Source organism: Vombatus ursinus, unplaced genomic scaffold, assembly GCF_900497805.2.
Source record: "Vombatus ursinus unplaced genomic scaffold, bare-nosed wombat genome assembly UNPS02009132.1, whole genome shotgun sequence".
Taxonomy (NCBI): Eukaryota; Metazoa; Chordata; class Mammalia; order Diprotodontia; family Vombatidae; genus Vombatus; species Vombatus ursinus.
In genome coordinates this window covers 11,015,538-11,037,055 of record NW_020948910.1, presented here as the reverse complement: position 1 = coordinate 11,037,055, position 21,518 = coordinate 11,015,538, and the positions used below count along the sequence as shown (strand labels likewise).

Below are 21,518 nucleotides of genomic sequence, written 5' to 3'. Positions count from 1 at the left end.
AATAAAACTAGGGATAGGTCAATAATACAAAGGCCTGCATGCCACTCTTATGCCATAAAATATGTATTTAATTCTGTTGACCACTTTTCTCTCTGAAAAGTGACCCATGGTACTTTACACTCTAGGTGTTGCTTTTGCCCGTTATATCCTGATTGGCTGCTGGAAGAACTTGATTGATACTTTGTCTACACCCTTGACTGGTCGCATGGCTGGAAGCTCCAAGGGACTGGCATTCATTCTGGGTGCGGAAGGAGTCAAAGAACAGAACCAGAAAGAACGAGATTCCATCTGCATGAGTCTCGATGGGCTAAGGAAAGCAGCTCGACTGAGTTGTGCTTTAGGTACTGACCAAGAATTGAGTCCTGGGACCATTTAGAGTGACCTGCAAACCTTGGTAGAAGTAACAATGGTAGGAATAGGGCCCTTGGAAGGGGTGCTGTCTCCTTTAAATAAGGGGTGGGTGGGTGGAGGAGGACATTAGATTTGGGAAATAACTGGTCCCTTACCTCTGAAGGAGTTGCTGCCAATTGTGCATCAGCACTCGCTCAGATGGCTGCTGCATCTTGTGTACAGGAAGAGAAGGAAGAGAGAGAAGTTCAAGAACCCAGTGATGCTATAACCCAAGGTAACATCTGGAGGGTGATACTACATACATATGTATATAATGATATATATGTAGGTATATATGTATATGTCTATCTGTGAGTGGAGGTGGCAGCAATATGTAGATATATTTTATATGCATATAATTCAAATGTTATATGTATATAAAACATGTATATAAATATACCTATATTTCTGTTCAAAAGACAGCATGATATGTTAGAAAGGGTGCAGAGAGATTCAGGAAGACATGAGTTAAAGTCTTAACTCTAGCACATATTAGCTATATGACCATGACCAAGTCACATAACTTTCAGTGCCCCCAGGTGACTCTAAGACTTTAAGGTACAGATGAGTTGCTATTCTGCATTGCCAGAAGGAGTTTCCTGCACTGGTAAATTCACAGATTCAGAGAAATAATAAGAAGAATTTATATTCATATAGTCCTTGGAAGTTTAATGAAGTGCTTTCTTCATAATACCCTGAGCAAGTCAGTATTATCTCCCCATTTCACAAATGTGAAAACTGAGGTTCCAAAAGGTGAAATTATTTGTCTCTAATCAGGCAACTAATATTATAGCCAAGATCTGAACCCAAGTCTCTTGTCTGGAGCCCTTTGGATACCATGCTAGCTATGTATACCAGTATGGGCATAAATATGTACTTGTACATGAATGTATTTTTTTAGTCCAGTAGAGTGATTTCATTAGCGTAGAAACTTCCAGAGAGGAAAATTTCTTTAGAAGAGCAATGTGGGGGTCAGCTAGGTGGCACAGTGGATAGAGCACAGGCCCTGAAGTCAGGAGGACATGAGTTCAAATCTGGCCTCAGAGCAAACACTTGACACTTACTAGCTGTCTGACCCTGGGCAAATCACTTAACCTCAATTGCCTAAAATATTTTTTAAAAAAATAGAAAAAAAAAGAGCAATGTGCACCAATCATGATGCATGAAAAGTCTGTATAACTTGCCTGCGGTTGGAAACATCTAGATCATCCTGTCTCTGAGGCCATTTCTTTAAGTTTTCAATCCCCTAAAGTGCATACACCATGACACCTCTCTCTAGCTCTGTGTGTGGATGTATATGTATCTATATGTGTGTGTGTGTATACATATATATGTATATATGCATATATATACATATATAGAGAGAGAGAGACACACACACAGACACAGACACACACACACACCTACCATATGTATCTGAAATAACTGGTCCCTTAACTTTAAAGAATTTGCAGCTAATTATGCATCAGCACTTACTCAGATGGCTGCTGCATCTTGTGTGTAGTAATGTGTTCCAAAGAGCAATGTGTTCCAAAGAAGTTCAGGATGAAGTCCAGGGTGACCTACCCTGAAAATCTGAGCTTAAACATAAATGAAAAAAACAGACTGTTTTTCAAATACTCCAGACCACAGAAATACACACACACACACGCACACACACACACACACACACACACAAATATATAGTCAGAGAATGGTAGCATGTATATGTACATATATATGTATGTACATACATATGTACATAATATGTATGTATGTGTTGTGTATGAGAGAGAGAGAGAAAGAGGTAGCATCCTTTCAGAGTAGATATGGTTTATTAAATTAAGGGGAAAACAGGTCCCAATCAGAGCCACAAGGTTCTGTTTTAAATAAGTCACCCTTAAGAATATTTTCATTAGGGTGTAAGGAAAATGAGTAGCCATTGGAGGCCTTCAAAATTACAGTTATTAGCACCTGTCTAGACCCTATAGGATACCACTAGCAAATTCATCCACATATGCTCTGAGGACTTATTCTATCCTTTACTCCTTAAAGCATACTGGGATATTGCTAATTTTTGATCTTTTTATACTTGGGAAGGGTCATACTGGGATAGAGATAATTAACCTGTCATAGAAATGGAAAGATGAGAAAAAAGGAAAGAAACTGGGGCTCATATTTTTAGCAGTTCTGATAAAACATAATTAAAGATATTTTAACTGTAGGCATTGGGAGAAAAAAAAACTCTGGGTCACATGGAATTCCTAATTCCTAAGGAAGATGAGATATCATATGAAAAGCACTTTCCAAACCTTAAATAAATGTCAGCTGATATGTGTACAAATTCTAAGTTGCCAGTATTAAAATCAGTGGAAACATTATTGGACTGATATTCAGGAGACCTGAGTTCTAGTCTCAGCCCTTCTATTAACTCACTGTATGGCTGTGGTTAAGTCATTTATCTCTCTGGGTTGTTTTTTGAATTCTTAAATATTTGCTCATTCCTTGTACAATGATGGAGTTGGGCTAGAGGGTCTAAGGTCTTTCCTAGCTCTAACATTCTAAGATTCAGTGCTCTCTACAGTATGCTTTGTCCTGCCATGCCTATACTTCCTTTCTATCATGTGCCCTTTCTTTTTTTCCTGCTTGGCCTGCCTTTTACCAACTACTAATTTTCATAAATGTCTTTCTGGCACAGTGAAACAAAAAGTGGAACAGAAACTGGAGCAGATTGGGAAGGTTCAGGGGGTGTGGCTACATACAGCACATGTTTTGTGCATGGATGCCATCCTCAATGTGGGCCTGGAAATGGGAAGCCACAATCAGGACTGTTGGCCACATGTATTCAGGTATGGAATGGTAGTTATCCTTTCTCCTTGGATGAGCACCAACTCTTCCTTGGAATTGTGGCTCAAGCGATATTGCCCTGTGAATTTAGTAGTGAGTATCTAATTTAGATTATAATCATAATAATAGGAAGGTTATCTAAGGGATATCATAAGGGAGGGCTAGACAGATGGTGAAGAGAGCTGTAATTGAATATGTGTATTAGAGTGATATGAATTGAGTTTAGGAATTTTGACTTTTCTGCTTAAAGTTAGAATGAAAAAGACAGATGTGTTGTATTCAAAGAATAAAAACTAACTTCTCAAGGAGAAGATAGGGAAAATTAGTCTGCACAAGTACAGTCAATCAACAAGCATTTTTTAAAGTTCCTACTACCTGCAATTGTGTGTGTGTGTGTGTGTGTGTGTTTTAAATCAAAGGTGGTACTGTAATGTATGATGCAAAAATGGGATAGTAACATTTATAAATGATGAGGTAATATTTAACTGTTCAGAATTCTGGGTAAATATGTTGTAGAATATGCCCTATTTTGGACTCTATAATTAAATATAGCCATAGTAAGTGTAAAGATTTAGTAGAGAGAGTGATTAAAAAATTAGAAGGCTAAAGAATAGGATGACTGACTCAAGGAATGGAATTAACCAACCTGCAGAAGAGAAAGTTGAAGGATAGACTAATAATGGTCTTCAGTTACATGGTGAGTTTTAATATGGAAATTTATAACCAGCTATTCTGTAGTTCTACTGCAAAGAGACTTCAGTTTCACATAAGTTGTTTACTGAATACATTCCCTGGCATGGAGAGTGATGAGACATTGGAGTGTGTTTTTGAGGAAAGTTCATCTTAGATCAAGACATCCAAGTTGTTAACATTATGTCTACTCCTTTCATAGATTTTATTGATACTGATTGTAACCCCTCTATGCTTTTGAAGACAGTTAATGTGGGTGGTTGTGGCCAAAAAGTCATTTTTGTAGCCCAGTCTTTTGAAAATGAGTTTCTCTGCATGGAGTTAGGCAGCGGCATACAGCACAGTGCCTGGCACACAGAGGGCACTTAATAAACCTTTGGTGACTGATTGGATGACATAGAGTATTTACCAGGCTCATATTCAAAACCTTTTCCAAATTGGATCTGCTCAGAGCTTGAACTCTGTTGTCATAGCCTGCTAGTATCCGGGGTCACCTTCATACCACTATGAGCCACCAGAGGAATTCAGTGGGGTATATTCTCATGTTAGCAGGGTGATCTTTAGTCTTCCCTAAAGCTAGAGAGATAGACTTAAAGAATCCATCAAACCCTCCTAGCCCTAAGATTCTATTTGGAAGAAATCAATTCCAGGATACAAAGGAAAAACTAGAGGTTGAACAAGATGTTTTAGGACTTTTCCCAGTGTTTAAAGTGATTGTCCTAGTCAAGTCAGCAAACATTTATTAAGAGCCTACTGTATGCCAGGAATTGTGCTAAGGACTAGGGATACAAAAAAGGCAAAACGAAACAAAACAAAACAAACAAACAAACAAAACCAGTCCTTGCTCTCAAGAAGCTCATAGTCTAATAGCAGAGACAGCATACAAACACCTAGATAAAATGATAAATTGGAGATAATTTTGGAAGAAAGGCACTAGTATTAAAGAGAATCAAGAAAGGCATTAAACAAAATGTATCAATACTTTTTTTTTTATTTAAGAAACTAAGAAAGGTAAAACATATGTACACACCCCATAATCATTGTATGTCCAGAGACTAGTTTGGGAGACTGAGATGAAAGACAAGCAAGGGAAGCAATGGATTTTCTATTGAGTCTTACCATTCGAGATGCTGAGCATTGGGTGCTAATACCAGATTACCACCCATAGCCCTAAGCAACCTCAATCACTTCCACGTTCTATGGTTTCCTCTTCTCTGAGTGCAGAGTATGTGAATATGTCGCAGCACTGGAGCACAGCCATTTCAGTGATGGCACAATTCAGCCTGCTCTGCCTATCAGCCAGCCCCAGAAGGCCTCTGGAGGGACAGGGGTCCTGGCAGATTATGAGTCAGAATGTTTACCCCAGGAATCGCACCTCGAGCAGGACAACTCGTTGCATAGCACGCCGATCATTCAGCAGCTGTCCATTCAGGAGCTCATTAAGGAGGGCGGGAAGGGCAGAGCTTTTGACTTCCGTAGTGGCAGCCTTTTGAGTGGGAGCAGTGCTGCCAAGGCTGTCCTCACCCTTTCCACCCAAGCTGACAGGTATGTGCACACTGCCCTTTTCTTCTTCTCTCCATAACGGGCTTTTTCTGCAACAATTCTCTAACTTTCTGGCAGAGAAAATAACTGTCACTTTCCCTTCTCCTATGGTTTCAAAATAAGATTAAAAAAAAACAGCAAATATGAATCCATCGTCAAGGGCCCGGCAAAGTACCTCGCCCATCAACTGAGCCATTTGTCTGCCTCTCCAAATAGATTTGGAATTATTGAGATAATTGGGTGGATCTATAACTTAACTGTTTGCCTCAATTTCCTCATCTGTAAAATGAGCTGGAGAAGGAGAAATGACAAACCACTCTGGTGTCTTTGCAAGAAAACTCCAAATGGGATCACAAAGAGTTGTACACAACTGAAATAACTAGACAACAATAATCTCAACCACAGTCACTGTGGTATGTCATTTATTAGTGACATTCACTAATTGCCCAAAGTGGTCCTGCCAAGAAACGTTTCCAGAGTTCGTTTTAATGCTCCACATTCAGTTTTGTTTTCAAGCTGTCTTCATGTATATCCCATGGCATTATATTGATAGAGTCTTCAGCTTGGAGTCAAGAAGACTTGATGAGTTCTATCTCAGATACTTGATAGCTGTGTGATTTTTTTTTTATAAAATATTTATTTTATTCTGAACTTAAGAAATAAAACAAGTATTTCCATAACATAGTAGAATAAAGAAAAGATGGTTGCACATGAAACTGCAAATCTGTTATATACAACTTGTTTCTTTTAAATATATAATAAAGTTACTTGATAACTTTATTATATGTTTAAAAGGAATAGCTGTATGATTCTGAACAAATCCTTTAATCTCTCTGAGTCTCAGTTTCCACTTCTATAAAATGGAGATAATAATAGCACGTACCTCAAAATGTGGTTGGAACAATCACATGTATGTACGTAAATATGTGAAGTGTTTCATGAACCCTAAGATGCTATATAAATATTAACTGTTGTTGTTGTTAGAGAGGAAGGGTGAGGTATAGTGGAAATTACCCTTGGTTCTGTTCCTTCATCTGTGACTTAGCCTCTGTTATCCATTATTTTCTTACTTTTAAAATGATAATGAGGGCAGCATAGCAGAATGGATAAACAACCAGCCTTAAAGACAGAAAGACCCAGGTTCACGTCCTTCCTTTGTCATATATTGGCTGTGTGACCCTGGACAATTCCCTTAACCTTTCAGTGCTTCAGACGATCCTCTAATCCTATAAGTTGCAGAAAAGATACCAATCTGCATTGGTGGAGGGAATTTCCTCACCAGGGAGTTCCCAATACCAATGAAATCACAGGTCCAGGCCCCATTCTTCTCCCTAAAATAAAGGTAGTGCATCCCTGGCCTATACTCTGGTGTTGTTGGGAAGATCAAATGTCCTATGTAATTAAAATAATTGTAAATTCTCATTGAAAAGAAAAGCATAGCTGCTTGAAGAATCTTAGCTCCTTAGGATCATGGACCTGGTGCTGGAAGAGACCTCAGAAACCTTCTAGGCCAATCCCTTAATTTTTTTTTTGTTTTTGGGGGTTTTTTTGTGAAGCAATCGGGGTTAAGTGACTTGCCCAGGGTCACACAAGCTAGTGAGTGTCAAGTGTTTGAACTCAGATCTTCCTGCTCTAGGGCCAGTGCTCTATCCATTGTACCACCTAGCTGCCCCCCAGCCCTTCACTTTACAGATGAGGAAACAGAACAAGGGAAATTGAGTAACTTGTTCAAGGTCATACAGGTAATAAATACTTGGAGGTCAGGGACTATGTTTTACTTCTTTGTGCGTTATCATCTTCATAATAGTTGACATTTATATAGCACTTTAAGGTTCCAAAATTACTTTTACATTATCTCATTTAATTCTCTCAAAGGTGAGTGCTGTTGTTTCCATTTTACAGATGAGGAAACTGAGCTAACTTGCCCATAGTACAGCTATCCCTTCCATATCATGGGAGTTAGGGGGATGGCGCCCCTGTAATCTGGAAAATCCGTGTAAAATTTTTGCCCCGCCTTTGTACCAGAGAAGAAGGCTGAATTATTATAGTATTAAAAGATAAAATATATTGATATTATATAATACTATACATATCTTTTATGCATTTCTAAGTTTCAAAACTTTTTCTGTATTGTCTGCTGGCCTCCGTGTATTGCCTGCAGGTTCTGTAAAACTCCCCAAAATTCCCACTTACTTTCTTATGCTGACCCATGATATATTAAAACTGTGATGGGGAAAGTGCAATGTGGAAGGGTTAACTGTATAGAGCTTGGGAAATTGTTTTGTCTGGACGTTCTGATATGCTTCTAAGTAACTTTTTCCTGTACTTTGCACCTAGGCTCTTCGAAGATGCTGCTGACAAGCTGAATTTAATGGCATTGGCAGGTTTCCTCTACCAGTTAAAAAAAGCTTCTCAATCCCAGCTTTTCCACTCTGTTACAGACACCATTGATTACTCTTTAGCAATGCCAGGTAATGCTTTCCCTTAAGAAAATGGATACTATCAATGCATAGAGCGGCAGGGACCATCAAAGGCCCTGCCTTTGAAATCAATGACAAACCAGAGATAATGAATCTGAACCCCTTTTGTCCACAGGATTGGACATATTACTTTTGCTGTATCATTAAGTAGTTATACAAGAGGTGCCTGGCCATGTGTGTATATGAACGGTTGTGTTGGGGGCCTACGGTGGAGAAGATATCTCTTGATATTTGAAAATGATGCTACTTGCCAGGGTAACTGTCCAGGAAAGCTCATGTTAATGCTGCTTGATTTGTTGATTCTGCTTGCTAAGTCATGGTCTTAATGAGGCAGAAGCTATGGATTCTTTCCTCATGTGTTAGCTTCACTCAGTGGGGAAAACAATCTATTTCACGCTTCTGCCTGCTCTCCTCATACTAATAAATTATTTTTTTGATGCAAGCTACTGATTACCAGGGAGATTAGGCAAGAGACTTAGATCAGTAAAAATCCAACTCTATTCTTGGAACAATTATTCAGAGCATTTGCAATTGATCAAATCATCCAAAAAGCATTTAAAAAGTGCCTTCTATGTGCCAAGCACTATGCTGAGTGCTAAGAATATAAAAAAACAGAAACAAGTCCCTGTCCTCAAGGAGTTTATGTTCTATTGAATGGAAAGTCAATGTTATCTTTGTATTTACACATAGAAAGTACTTAACTTGTGGAAATGAAGGTTCAGAGAGTCCATAATAGCTGTCTTCAAATGCCTAAAGCATATCATGTGGAAGAGGAATTAGCCTCATTCTGTGTTTCTCCACAGGGCAGAAGTAGGTACAATGGACGGAAGTTATAGGGAGGCAGATATAAACCCAATATAAGGAAGAACTTATTAATCATTAGAACTACACAACAAAAGAATGGATTGCCCTGTATGGTAGTGAATTCCTTGTCACCAAAAGTGTTCAAGCAGGGACTGGATGACCATCTGACAGTGAGATTTCTGCACTGGGTGTGAAATTGGACTTGATAAACCAAGTTTCCCTCCAAGTCTAAGACTAACTCTTAAGTACATCTTTTGAGCCTTAAAGCAGATTTAAGTATCAAAGTCTCTATCTCACAAGGTAACTATGTAACCTTTCCACAGGTTAGGGTTTTGTTTTTGTTTTTGTTTTTATACTACAAGTCAAGCTTGGCTCTTTGGCCATCTACCTTCAACATCTACTCAGATCCCAGAAATTGTAAAAAAAAAAAAAAAAAAAAAAAGGTTTTGTTAGGAAAAAAGTCATTTCATTAAATCCAGAAATGACAAACCTAGCTGTGAAGAGATTTGAAGATTGTACCTAATAGGCTGGGAGTTACTAGAAAGAAATGGTTTGGCTGGCTGAGAGTTGTAGAAGATTAGACTTTTCCAAAATTGAAGATGGATGGGGAGGAGTGTTGAGAGGCAAGAGAGTCAAGGGTGGTGAGTAGGAAAAATCACAGCAGATGGTAGAGATTAGAAGCAGCAAAAAGGGTGAGCTGGCAGAGATGAGAATCAGAGACAAGAAAAACAAGCAGCAGCAAACACTCTGAGAGCGGAATAGAAGATGAAAAAAGACATGAAATCAAGTATGCTTCTGCCCTTGGAACAGTGGGCTGTGGGGCAGCAAGCAGCTCCTTGCATCCTAATTCATTCCCTCGGCCTAAGGGAATCAATGTGCCACATAGAAATCATGCCAACCAGCACAGCTTCCCAGCCTAGGGATGGAGGATGGTTATTTGTACACACATACACACACACGTATGTATGTGCGTTTATACATATACATATATACACACACACACATATACGAGTTACATCATTTGGTGCTAGGTCCACTGTCATCTTTATCTGCATCTATAACTATACTTCATTGCAATAATTTAAATAGCCATGGAAGTGTCTAGTGAGCTTTAGGATGATTTTCATATAGAACAGCTCAGTCCCACAGGGTTTCTTGATTGCCAAAGGTTTACCATGGTTATTTTTGTGCATCTGTTTCTGCCTCACTAGCAACCTTTCATTTTTACATTTTACAATGAGAGTTACCTTTCCACATTGCTTACCAGTGTCGAGCACGTTGCTATGTCTTTTTTCTGTACCTTCAACAATGGACATCTGTACTGCCGTCCTTCAAGTTTGTCAGTGTTTCTCTATGTCTACCTTCTATCTAGTCAATTCTACAGGTTCACCTTGTAAGAGCTAGGATCCTCCCAACATCCCTCCTCTGCGTCATTCTTTTGACCTAGGACAGTCAGCATAGCCTTTGTGTTATAATGGTCTGATTGCACTCCAGGCCTTTGCTGCTAACCAGCCCATCATCCTTCTTAATAGTGAGATATCAAAGGACTTAAATATGGAAATAGGTTAGCCTTAGTGGAGGCAGATTTCATAGTGTTACAATAGAAGAGCAGGGCCACAAAACAGATTTTCAGCCTTCCCTAATAAAGGACTATGTAAAAGAGAATCTGCCATGATAACGTGAGGTGAACCTTATTCCAAATTTCAAAGACAACAGAATTGTGAAAACATAATACTTCTTTAGTCCTGCAATGGATCTGTGATCTCATAAACTCATCGATACTGGTAATCCCTCCAGTAGTACAAATTGCAAAACATCCACACATTCTCATCCTGCTATGACTCTTGTCAATCCTATAAATCTTCCATGGGACTGCATCCAGTATGCAAGGGACCCACCTCTAGGACTTTGAATATTACATAGATACCAGTGAAGGACACAGACCATCTATCTGTGATTCCTAACTTTCACTACATGAGTAGCTCACCTCCTTTTCTGCTCACACATTTCCCTGATGACATCTTTTACACTACTTTTTATATATAGTTCATTATTGGAAATATGCTACAACCTATTTTCATCCACCAAGCATGTCTTCTAAGATCTTTTGGGTGACTCACACTTTTGATTCTTTTGAGATTGTGGTTTTCCATGACTCTTAGTCATATAGCATCACTAGAAAAATATTGGTGCTTAAAAAGATGGGGTTTTTTTTGTTTTAGGGAGAAGTTTGGGATGATTTAAAGGCACAGTACAATTTTCTAAATGCAGTTATACCAACTGTATTCCCTCCTGTTCAATTCTGAACTCAGTTCATTATCTATTCTCCATTTCTATACAAGATGATGTACTGAAAATCCAGCCTAAAGACTATCCATTTGGACCAGAAGTGTCAAACTCACAGCCTAAACTCTTGAATACAGCCTAAACCAGATTAAAGTGTAACTGGGAAATGTTTGTCAAAATAAATAAAAATACAATAAACACAGATAATGTTAATTTGTGATTTGCTAAGTAAATACACACCCCACAAGGATCCATTTCTATTCGAGGTTGACACCACTGATCTGGATAATAGGTGTTCATCCACTTGATTTTTCCTGTGTGGATGACTAAGCCAACCTCTTTTGAGTGATTATGGAGCATATATAGAAAGCTTTACAATGTTCTGGGGCTTGACACAATTAGCATACTATTTTCCTTTAAAAAGGAGCATCTGGAAGACTTCACCACTGCAGCAAGTTGATTTTCCTTTGGACCCTGCTCTGGCTGTAACCCTTGGCAGTACAATGCAAGCCCTATGAAGTTAGAGGCGACTGTGTTTTTGTCTTCATAAAATGTCATTAAAAGTGCCTTACACACAATAGGCACTAATCACTTTGTAATAGCTCTAGAGATGGGAGGAATCTTAAAGGTCATCTGGTCCAGACCCCTCATTTTATAAATGAAGAAACAGAGACTAAAAGAGAGTGAGTGATATGCCCAAAGTCACTCAGGCAGCAAGAATCATGAATAAGACTTGAACTCAGGTAGCCTAACTACAGAGCCTCTGCTCTCTCCACTATACCACATTTCCTAATTTAATAAATATTTGTTGAATTAAACTACATGAAAGTGGCATACACCTTTATTGAGCATTTGTCTCCCTCTTTTGTGCCCATCTGGATATTAATACTTTAGGATAATCCAACAAAATTATCTCTGTTGTATCTATTAAAGAATCTTTTTGTGACTTTCATATGCATTAGAGGTATTTTTCTGGAGAAGAGCCTTTAAGACAGCGTTTTGCTTTCCAGAGTCAAATGCTGTTTTATGATCTACAGAGAATAAGTACAATGAAATCTTGTTTTCCTACACCTCTTAGTCTGTTGTGTAACTGTAGAGAAACAAATACTATTGAATATTGTCTACATAAGCCCACCCATTCCCATCTCATATTTTCATTAGGCCTACTCTAAATGAAATAGAAGGCACAATAAGTCAGTAATTATTGATACATTCTGAGCCATTTGGATAGTGGTAGTAACACTATTATTTTTTTCCATTTGTTTGATATCCTCCCACCTTTAGGTTAGTTGGTAACCATTTATTAAGTTCCTACTGTGTGCTCCTACTCCCCTTTGCATCTGCTGCCCTGCTTGTTTTCAACTCCTCAGAACAAAATGTCCCTCTCAAGATGATGACTTTCTAAACTCATTGCTGTGCTAACTTGAGTCTTGACTGATTCCTCTTCCTTCAGCCTCCTCTCTCTTCTGATTAGAGGGATGGAAGTTAGAATGCCAAACTCCTCTCAATAACTTCCTTTCTAGAGGGCAGAAACTGAATTTCCAGCTCATTCTATTTTGCTTCTGTTGATTTACCTGGTTTCAGCTCCCCGGAACAAGATGTCCTGACTGTATACTACCTGGTGTCCCATTACCCCCCCCCCCTTTGTGTTGTATAAGCTCCTTGAGGGCAGGGACTGTCTTTCTTTTATTAATTATATCCCCAACACTGAGTAGGCCCTCATTAAATGTTTATTGCATTGCTTATTGGATTGGATTGCCAGGCACTATGCTAAGCACTAGAGATAAAGGAAAGAAAAAAAATAGCCTCACCCTTGAGGCACTCACTGTCTAATAGGAGAGAACACATCCCTTAGAATTGTATTGCCTCCAGCATAAACCTCCTCTGTGTATACTTTGTCCCATCTGCTCCTCTTGTGTTTTCTTTAGCTTGGTTTCCATTCCTTTATATAGCATATCAGACTGTGGCCTAAAGGTCCAAAAGTGGTGCCTATACTGTCATTGACAGAAGAAAAAAAATACTTTGTTTTGTATATTTTGACAGATATTTTTCATCCATTGCCCTCATTTGTTTCATCTTTGAATGACAATGACATGAGCCCTTGTTATAGCAAAAAACCAAAACAAACAAAAAAAAAACTATAGCACACACATATGTGGATACAGATCAGATAGAGAAGCTTTACTTCGATTCATGTCAGAGAAATCAATTGACAGCACTTATGTGTAAGCCAAATAAGCTTTGAATAGAATTTCCTCTGTGCATACATATATATCTGGGTGTGTGCATTTATATGTGTGTATATGTATACACATATATACACATGTGCGCATATATGTATTATTTATTTACACATATACATACATGCATATACACAGAGAATATGCTACCCAGCTCCTGACAGAGAGGTATACACATATGCACACATTGTATGTGTATAAATATACACACACATACACACAAACACATACATAGTAACAATGTATGGGTGTGAGAGTTGGACTATAAGGAAAGCTGAGTGCTAGAGAATCGACACTTTTGAATTGCGGTGCTGAAGAAGACTTTTGAGAATTCCTTGGACAGCAAGGAGATCACATCAGTCAATACTTACAGAAATTAATTCAAGCTATTCACTGGAAGGTTAAATACTGAAGCTGAAGCTTAAATACTTTGACCACATAATGAGAAGGTGGGACTTAAAAAAAAAAGACCCAGATGTTGGGAGAGATTGAAGGCAAAAGGAAAAGGGGATGGCAGAGGATAAGATGGATAGATAGTGTCATAGAAGCAATGAGCATGAGCTTGGACAGACTTCAAGAGATAGTGAAAGATAGAAGGGCCTGGTATGCCGTGGTCCATGAGATCACAGAGTTAGATGTGACGAAATGATAACTAAAAGTATGTGTATATACATATACTATATATACTATGTGTGTATACATACACTATGTGTGTATATCTCCCTGTCCAGAGGTAGGTGACATATTCTCTGTGTATGTGTGTATATATACACACAGAGATTCTATACATATTTAAACAGATTTTAAATATATGAATTATTATATATACATATACGTATGTAGACATGTGTATATAATTACTACCCAAAAGTTGACTCTGAATATATGTGTGTTTGTTTATGTATACACATTCACTATGGGTGTATATGTGAGTGTAAAGAAAGAGAGAAAAGTTAGCAGAAAGCACGGTGACCAATTATCCCAGGTCTGTAATTGGTACTGGAAGCAGCTGGGGATCGCTAAGCTGTTCTTTTCCCTGGGAGAGCAAAGAAATATAATTTTGCTTTGCTTTACGGCTAGCATGGTGAGGGAAGCAGAGAAGAGCAAAACATAAATGCAGGAGTATTGGGGAAAGGGGACACGACTGCTCCGTTTACACTGAAATGGAAGCCGATTTAAAGATGGAGTCATCATTTCCAGGGGAGGGAAGATACAAGGCCCCTTTCTTTTCTTTTTCTTTTTTTTTCACCATAGTAGAAATACTGCCTAGGCAGACTGTCCGTGGCAGAATGTGGGGCCCTTTGCCATGCTGAAGAGCTAAGCCTTTTGCAATTTAGAAATTGGGGAACCTTTCTGATTAGTTTACTCAGGGACCTCAATTTGTGTCACTACTTCATGACGTATTACTAGAGGCAAGCATAGGCAGGACTACAGCAGGACATTGGGTAGGATACAACACTGGATTCAGGATCAGGAAGACCTGGGTTTGAATCTTTCTAAGACACTAGTTCTCTGACCCCAAATGAGTAACTTCCCTTCCTTAGGTCACATATCCTTCATCTCTAAATTAAGTTTCCTTCTAGTTCTGAATAGATGATCCTTGGATGCTCTGACTGCTTATGGGCTTACATGGACTCTTCCTCATCACCTGGACCACCTAAGAAGTGGTTTCAGATTTCAAATAAAACCATTATCACCAATATCAAGAAGAAAGGTAGAAAAGTTGATTTTGGCAACTATCAGAGCATGTCTCTGCTCCCTTTCACTTGTAGGATTCTGGCCATAGTTCAGAGAAACTGCATTCCACACAACATAATGTCAGCGTATCTCTTGGACAGCTAAATTGGCCCTAGGAAAATACAGGAGAAATGAGAAAATCAAACTTCGGTGTTTTCCTCGCTTTTAAAAAAATCATAAAAAAACTAGCCTGCCTTTTTCTGAACATATCCACATTTCTAGGGTCCCCAGAGGTTCTGAAGCTATAGGGTATGACGTAGCCAGTTACACTGCTAATTGGTATTCATGGTATTCATGCTTAGTTGTGTGTCATCTAATGGCTCGACTGTTCTGCCAAAGCAAAAACAACAGGCTGTTTGCCTTAGGCAGTTCTAGTTTGACATAGTACCACCATCTCTACAAATCACTAGTCACTTTATATGGATAAATTTCACTAGATTTATTGCACAATGAAATTTCAACTGAGAAAAACAAGGAAGTAGCTGGTGACCATTTTTCTTCCCCATAGACCTATTTTCTGCTTTTCATTAAACTGTATCTTGCTTGACATGGTCTATTGGCTTTTTCATAGTACTCAAGAAATCTCAATAGTACAATGCAGATTCTTCTGGAATTCTGTGTATATTACACTGCACAGTATTCTGTGTTATTATTGAGTGTTTGGAGGACTGTGTGCCTATGGTGAGCTATCAAGTGTGCCTGACTCTTTGCCTTATAGTAGTTTGTGCCTTTTTTGTTTTTAATTAATTATTTTGAACAATTAACAAGTATTTATTTTCTTTCCCATGTGCTTCCACTCACCCTAATAAAAAAAAGAACAGAAAGAAAGAAAAAGAAAAACAAAACTATTGTAAGAAATATGCTTAGCCAAGCAAAACAAATTCTCATGTTGACCATGTAAAAATATATGCCTCATTCTGCATCTTGAGTCCATCACCTCTCTATCAGGGGGTGGATAGCATCCCTCATCCTAAGTTTTCTGGGATCCTGTCTGGGTCATTATATTGATCAGATTTTATAAGTCACTTGTTTGTCTTTCCAGCATTGGTGTTATTATATAAATTGTTATCTTGGTTCTGCTCACTTTACTCTGCATCATGATGTTCAAGCAAGTATTCCCAGTTCACTCTGAAACCATTCTTTTCTTCATTTCTTATGGCACAGTAACATTCTTTTCCCCAATTGATGCCATACTCTTGGTTTCTGGTTTTTTTGCCATTATAAAAAGAACTCCTAAGAATATTTTGGCACATATGGATCCTTTTCATCTTTCTTTGATCTCTTTGGGTATAGGTCTAGTAGTGATATCACTGTGTCAAAGGAAATGCACAGCTGAGTAACTTTGGGAGCACAGTTTCAACATGTTTTCCAAAATGTCTAGACCAATCATAGCTTCATCAATAGAGTGTTAATGTGACCATTTTCCTTCCAACATTTGTCATTTTTCTTTTTTTGCTAACATTGCCCATCTGAAGGCTTTGAAATAGCACTGATCATCCTTCTGAATATGTTAATAATGCTTCATCCTTTATCCTATGTACATGGCACCAAAAGTTGGCTGTTCCTGGTTTCAGGTTTTGTCTCCTTTCTTATAGGAGAAGTTAAATCAACCCAAGACAAGAGAAGTGCTCTCCACCTATTCCGTCTCGGAGATTCAATGCTCAGGATAGTCCGGAGTAAATCCCGGCCACTCCTCCATTTCATGCGCTGTTGGAGCCTTGTGGCTCCTCATCTGGTAGAGGTGAGTGTTTGCAGAACGGAGGAAAGACCTGGCTATCTCCAGACATTTTCAGGACAGAAAAATCCTAAGAGCATCCAAATATATGTACATATGCATATGTATATAAGTACATATGTGTGTGTATATATATATATGTGTATATATCATGCAGAGACAACTGTTATATTTTATACTTTATAGTCATATACATATACATATGTGAAATGTGCATATATATGTACACACAGAGTAATTGAGTCTTTGCATTTTTAGAGGGAGTCAACTCTCCCAATGGGATCACAGGTCTGGTACAAAATATGTGTGTATTTACATACATATATGCAGAACCTTATGGAGGTTCTGACAGATTATAGAGAGCCCCCTCATATCATGTAGTAGATTAAATTCCTTATTTGTATCTAGCTATATCCACATATGTGTACATAGACATCGGAGGTGTTCCTAAAGTCTTAGGACAATTTTAACACAATTCAAGCTTTAAACTTCATTAAGATTTTTATATATGTATGTGTGTATGTATGTATGTATGTATTTTATACATACATTTGATTTTATTGGAATAGGAAACTCCCTTTACCAGTGCATGTAGCCAGCTACTCTATGATTTAGACAGTTGCCTGGGGGTAGTAAATGGTTGAATGATTTGTCCAATGTCACAAAGCCAGTATGTGTCAGAGGTGGGACATAACCCCATGTCATACTGACTATGAGACTGGCTTCTGTATGGTAATAGCATTCCATAAGTCACAGCACAAAACTAATTGGCATCACTTGGTATAAGTCACACCATATGTAGTATCTGAAGTGTCATTATCAAGGGGACAGAGAAGACACTGATTCTAACTTTGCCCCTCTCCCCTACTGAGATATACAATATGGTACTTTACAGAACTTCAAATAGCATCCAGTATTGACTTAAATCAGAAAAAGAGAGAAACAGGCAATTTCCCATTCCTCCTCTGGGAAAAGTAGGTCAGTTTGAGTATAAAAATGTCTTTATGTTCTTGCTGGTCTGTCACACTAAGCTCCTTAAGGCTAAGAATTATGTCTTCCACTAACTTTGTACTCACTCTAGTACCTGAGGTAGTGCCCTGCAAAAAGCTCAATAAAGGTTATTAACTGTCTGCTTCTTAGATGCCTGGAGATGCTTTATTATGCAGTGTCTTTACCTAGTTTTATTACAGTTCTCACATAGCACCTTTCATCAGAAAGTCAGAAAGTATTTTGTAGAATTTAATTCAGCCCTCCGAGAACACTTTGTTGGGACAAAGGGTAACAGTGATTTGACTTTTTGAGAAACAGCCACAGAGGAGTTGTCTATTTTTAAAGTCAAGTCAACAAGCATTTGTTAAGCTTGTACCATGTGCTAGGCACTCTGTTTACGTATAAATGCTAAGCATTTTTTCAAGTGTGGGTGACAAGCCTCGGAATGGATCTGTTGCATCCCAAGTCATTATTTTCAGAGAAAACATCTTCACAATGGAATGTATTGAGCATTTAACAAGAAATAAAGTTTTTTTAAAAACCCGGAAACAATCAGATCCTCTGATTTTTCCTGTAACAGTTAAACTTCATCATGTCTGTTGAATTGGGGATATGGCTGATGAACTGGATATATTCTAGAAAAATGCAATTATTGATCAAATTGGCAACTCAATTCCTAAAACTCCCTTGGAATTTTGCAGTCAATTGCTCAGCTTGAACCTTGTATAAGCTAGGAATCCCTTCAGGAAGATTTGTTTGACTTACCTAAATCCTTGATGCTCTTCCACTCTCAACCTCTTCCCCACTACAGGCTGCTTGCCATAAGGAAAGGCACGTTTCTCAGAAAGCAGTTTCCTTCATCCATGACATCCTTACAGAGGTTCTGACAGATTGGAGTGAGCCCCCTCATTTTCATTTCAATGAAGCACTGTTTCGTCCCTTTGAACGCATCATGCAGCTGGAATTGTGTGATGAGGATGTCCAGGACCAGGTGAGTAGCCTCAGTTGGCAAAATGTGGGAGAATGTCCTCCAGACATGGTGGGAATTTTAATCAGCTTGCTTATTCCAGGAATTTGTAGAAAAAGGATTCACACTTGACACAAGAGGAGAGAGTGATATTGTTACTTCCAACGTATTTGCTTATTTCACTATATTTTTTAACATATTCATCATAGATGTCCTCTTCTTTCTCCTCCATTCTTGCTCCCTTGCTTTCTCCTAACAAGTTAGCTTCCTACTTCACTGATCTCTTTGAGGTCTGTAAGCATGTCTTATTAAAACTTGTATTCCTTCCAGCATGAAGTATAGTGCTCTGCACATAGTAGGTGCTTAATAAACATTTATTGTATTTTGCTGTAAAAGGATTGTCAGTCCTTGGGTTCCATTCTAGGTGTAAGGCATTTTAATAACTATGCATGTTTGTTACACAAATTTTATTTTTCTTTATTTTTAATGGGGTGGAGGTGGGAGGGAGATAAAATAGATTTGGTTGGTTTGTTTTTAAAAAGAGAGGTGGTACAAAAAATGTGAAATATTGCTTTCACTTTCAGATATGGTCACTATTTTTAGTTTTACTTAATTGTGTTACAAAAGTCCTCTTAGAAAGTAGGAGTAATCTGTAAATGTCTGTAATGTAAAAAATAACAACATCAAACAAACTTTAAAAAATAACTTGATAATGGCTTAATGTAGGGAAATACTGATTTTCATGGTATACAAAAGACCAGACTTTGGTTAATAAGTTGTTCCTAGTCTATCACAGACAGCTCTGTACTTTGGAGAAACAATCTCCATACTATATAATGAATCGCAAGGAAAAGAATGGGCACCCTGATCTATTAATCCATTGCATACATATGGGAAGCTACACCAAAAATAGGAAGTAAACAGACTTTAGTAAGATCGGGAACAGGAAGAGGGAAGAGGTCTCAAAGACACATTCAACCCTCATTGGAGTATATAGTCCTTCACACTGGGGAGAAGGAAGAGACAGATACAAAACAAGGTATGAAACACAGATGCCCAAAAAAGAAGGGGAAATCTGTGACTCTTCTCATGGGAGCAAATAGGGAAGAAAGAGGGAATTATTCCTTTTCATAGCAAGATATATCAGGAGACCAGGAGTCTATAGGGATCTGAGAAAACCAATTCTGCATATATAGTTTGTATAGATTTGAATCTACATACCACAATAAAGGCCTTTCCTTTAGCATAAAATAGGTCAAATAATAAAATTGGCCCTCTTAGTTTTCTCTGAAAAAGAAACATTTATGTCCCTTATTCTTTACAAACTAGGCTATGATAAAGTAGTGCAGGCACAATTGGTTTCTATTTTATCAAACAGGTAAGATAGATCTAGGTAGAAATTTGGAATTATTCCACTATATAGTACTTAAACTTAGGGTGTGATGGGACAAACCTCATAGAGGAAGTCATTCACTCTTCAGGTCTAGGAAATGAGTTGAGATTTCCTGCTAGTCTATAATATATGAGGTGTATCTTCACATCTACCCTAAAATTCTCCAGGTATGAGCTTTTGGTTATTTATATGTTCAGTATGACACCTAAAATGTGTTCTCCAAGTTTTATGCTACTGACTATCCAAAAGTATCATGCTTCTTAGTACTAATCTGAGGTTCCTTCCAACTCTGAGATTCTGTGTTTTCATATCTTTCTTGGATTGGGTGCCCACACCCTATTGACATCCATGCCTGTCCCTTCATCTTCTCTAAACTATGATTTCTCCTCTATATGGACAAGATGATTTTAGACATTGCCAGCCTCTCCCACCCACAATTTTGACATAAAGGAAACAGCCAGAAAACGTGTAGGGGACAATTGTGGACAATTGTAAAGATCGGTGGAGTGGGAAGTTTGTTTTAAAAAACAAAAAACCTAAACCTGAAGCAGGCATTCTTTTATGGATTTATGGATTCATCATGATATTAGCAACCACCTTAAACATTTTCCATGATTGTGAAATATTTGAGATTTTTTACTGGTGTTTTTAAGGAAGTCAATGAGTAACAAGTGGCAAAGAGGACCATTACTTATTTCTCATTTGGAATATGTTAAACATCTAAGACAGAGGATTTAATGCCTATTTTTTACCAAATTATATAGACCACTGATGGATATTGGACACTGAGTTGCTATTGTTTATAATCATGCCTTTGATTAAAAGTAATGCTTGGACATTACAGAATTGTACAATGTTAGTGAAGTTTGAAAGGTTAGAATTCAATTAGTACAACTCATCATTTTATGGGGGAAGTTAACTGAGACTCAGAGGAGTTGTGACTTTATTCAAGAGCACACTGTTAGTAACAGATAGGGGAGCACTGTTAGTAGCCTCATGACTGCAGACCTGGATGGTGACATTTCCATGAGACCTTACAGCCTCTAGAGCCTATAGATTTCTTAGCCTTCAAATGTAATTGGGAAATTTTAGCTTTAAAGGCCAAGGCACTCTAGCTGGATTGGTAAATGTGGGATGATCTGATGTTTTATCCCAAGGGCATGAATTCTGGCTCTAGCATTTACTACCTGCGTGACTTTGGGTTTCTTAACCTAAGTGTCTTGATCTCTTTAAATCTCAGTTTCTTCAGGATTGAGTTAGGTTACCTCTAAGATCCCTTCCAATTCTAAATCTCTGATCCTATGAACATGAAGAAGATGAAATCTAATTTGTCCATGCTATTACTTTCTTTGGCTATTATCTCTGAATGAAAGGGGAAAGAGTTGGAGAGGGAGCCATTGTCCTTCCCAAGGATTTTATTGCATCTCCTGAGTGAGGG

The 21,518-nt window shown here is 38.1% G+C and overlaps 1 protein-coding gene across 2 annotated transcripts in view; it reads left to right on the top strand.

Moving 5' to 3' along the window:
- Positions 1–21,518, top strand: part of ARFGEF3 (ARFGEF family member 3) — a 209,135-nt gene that overhangs the window by 153,844 nt on the left and 33,773 nt on the right. For both annotated transcript variants that reach the window (XM_027850770.1, XM_027850769.1), the window contains 7 exons: positions 126–341; positions 515–625; positions 3,068–3,218; positions 5,131–5,451; positions 7,786–7,919; positions 16,591–16,736; positions 18,532–18,711. In XM_027850770.1, the coding sequence (XP_027706571.1) occupies positions 126–341; positions 515–625; positions 3,068–3,218; positions 5,131–5,451; positions 7,786–7,919; positions 16,591–16,736; positions 18,532–18,711 (1,259 nt within the window). The remainder of the gene's footprint in view (positions 1–125; positions 342–514; positions 626–3,067; positions 3,219–5,130; positions 5,452–7,785; positions 7,920–16,590; positions 16,737–18,531; positions 18,712–21,518) is intronic.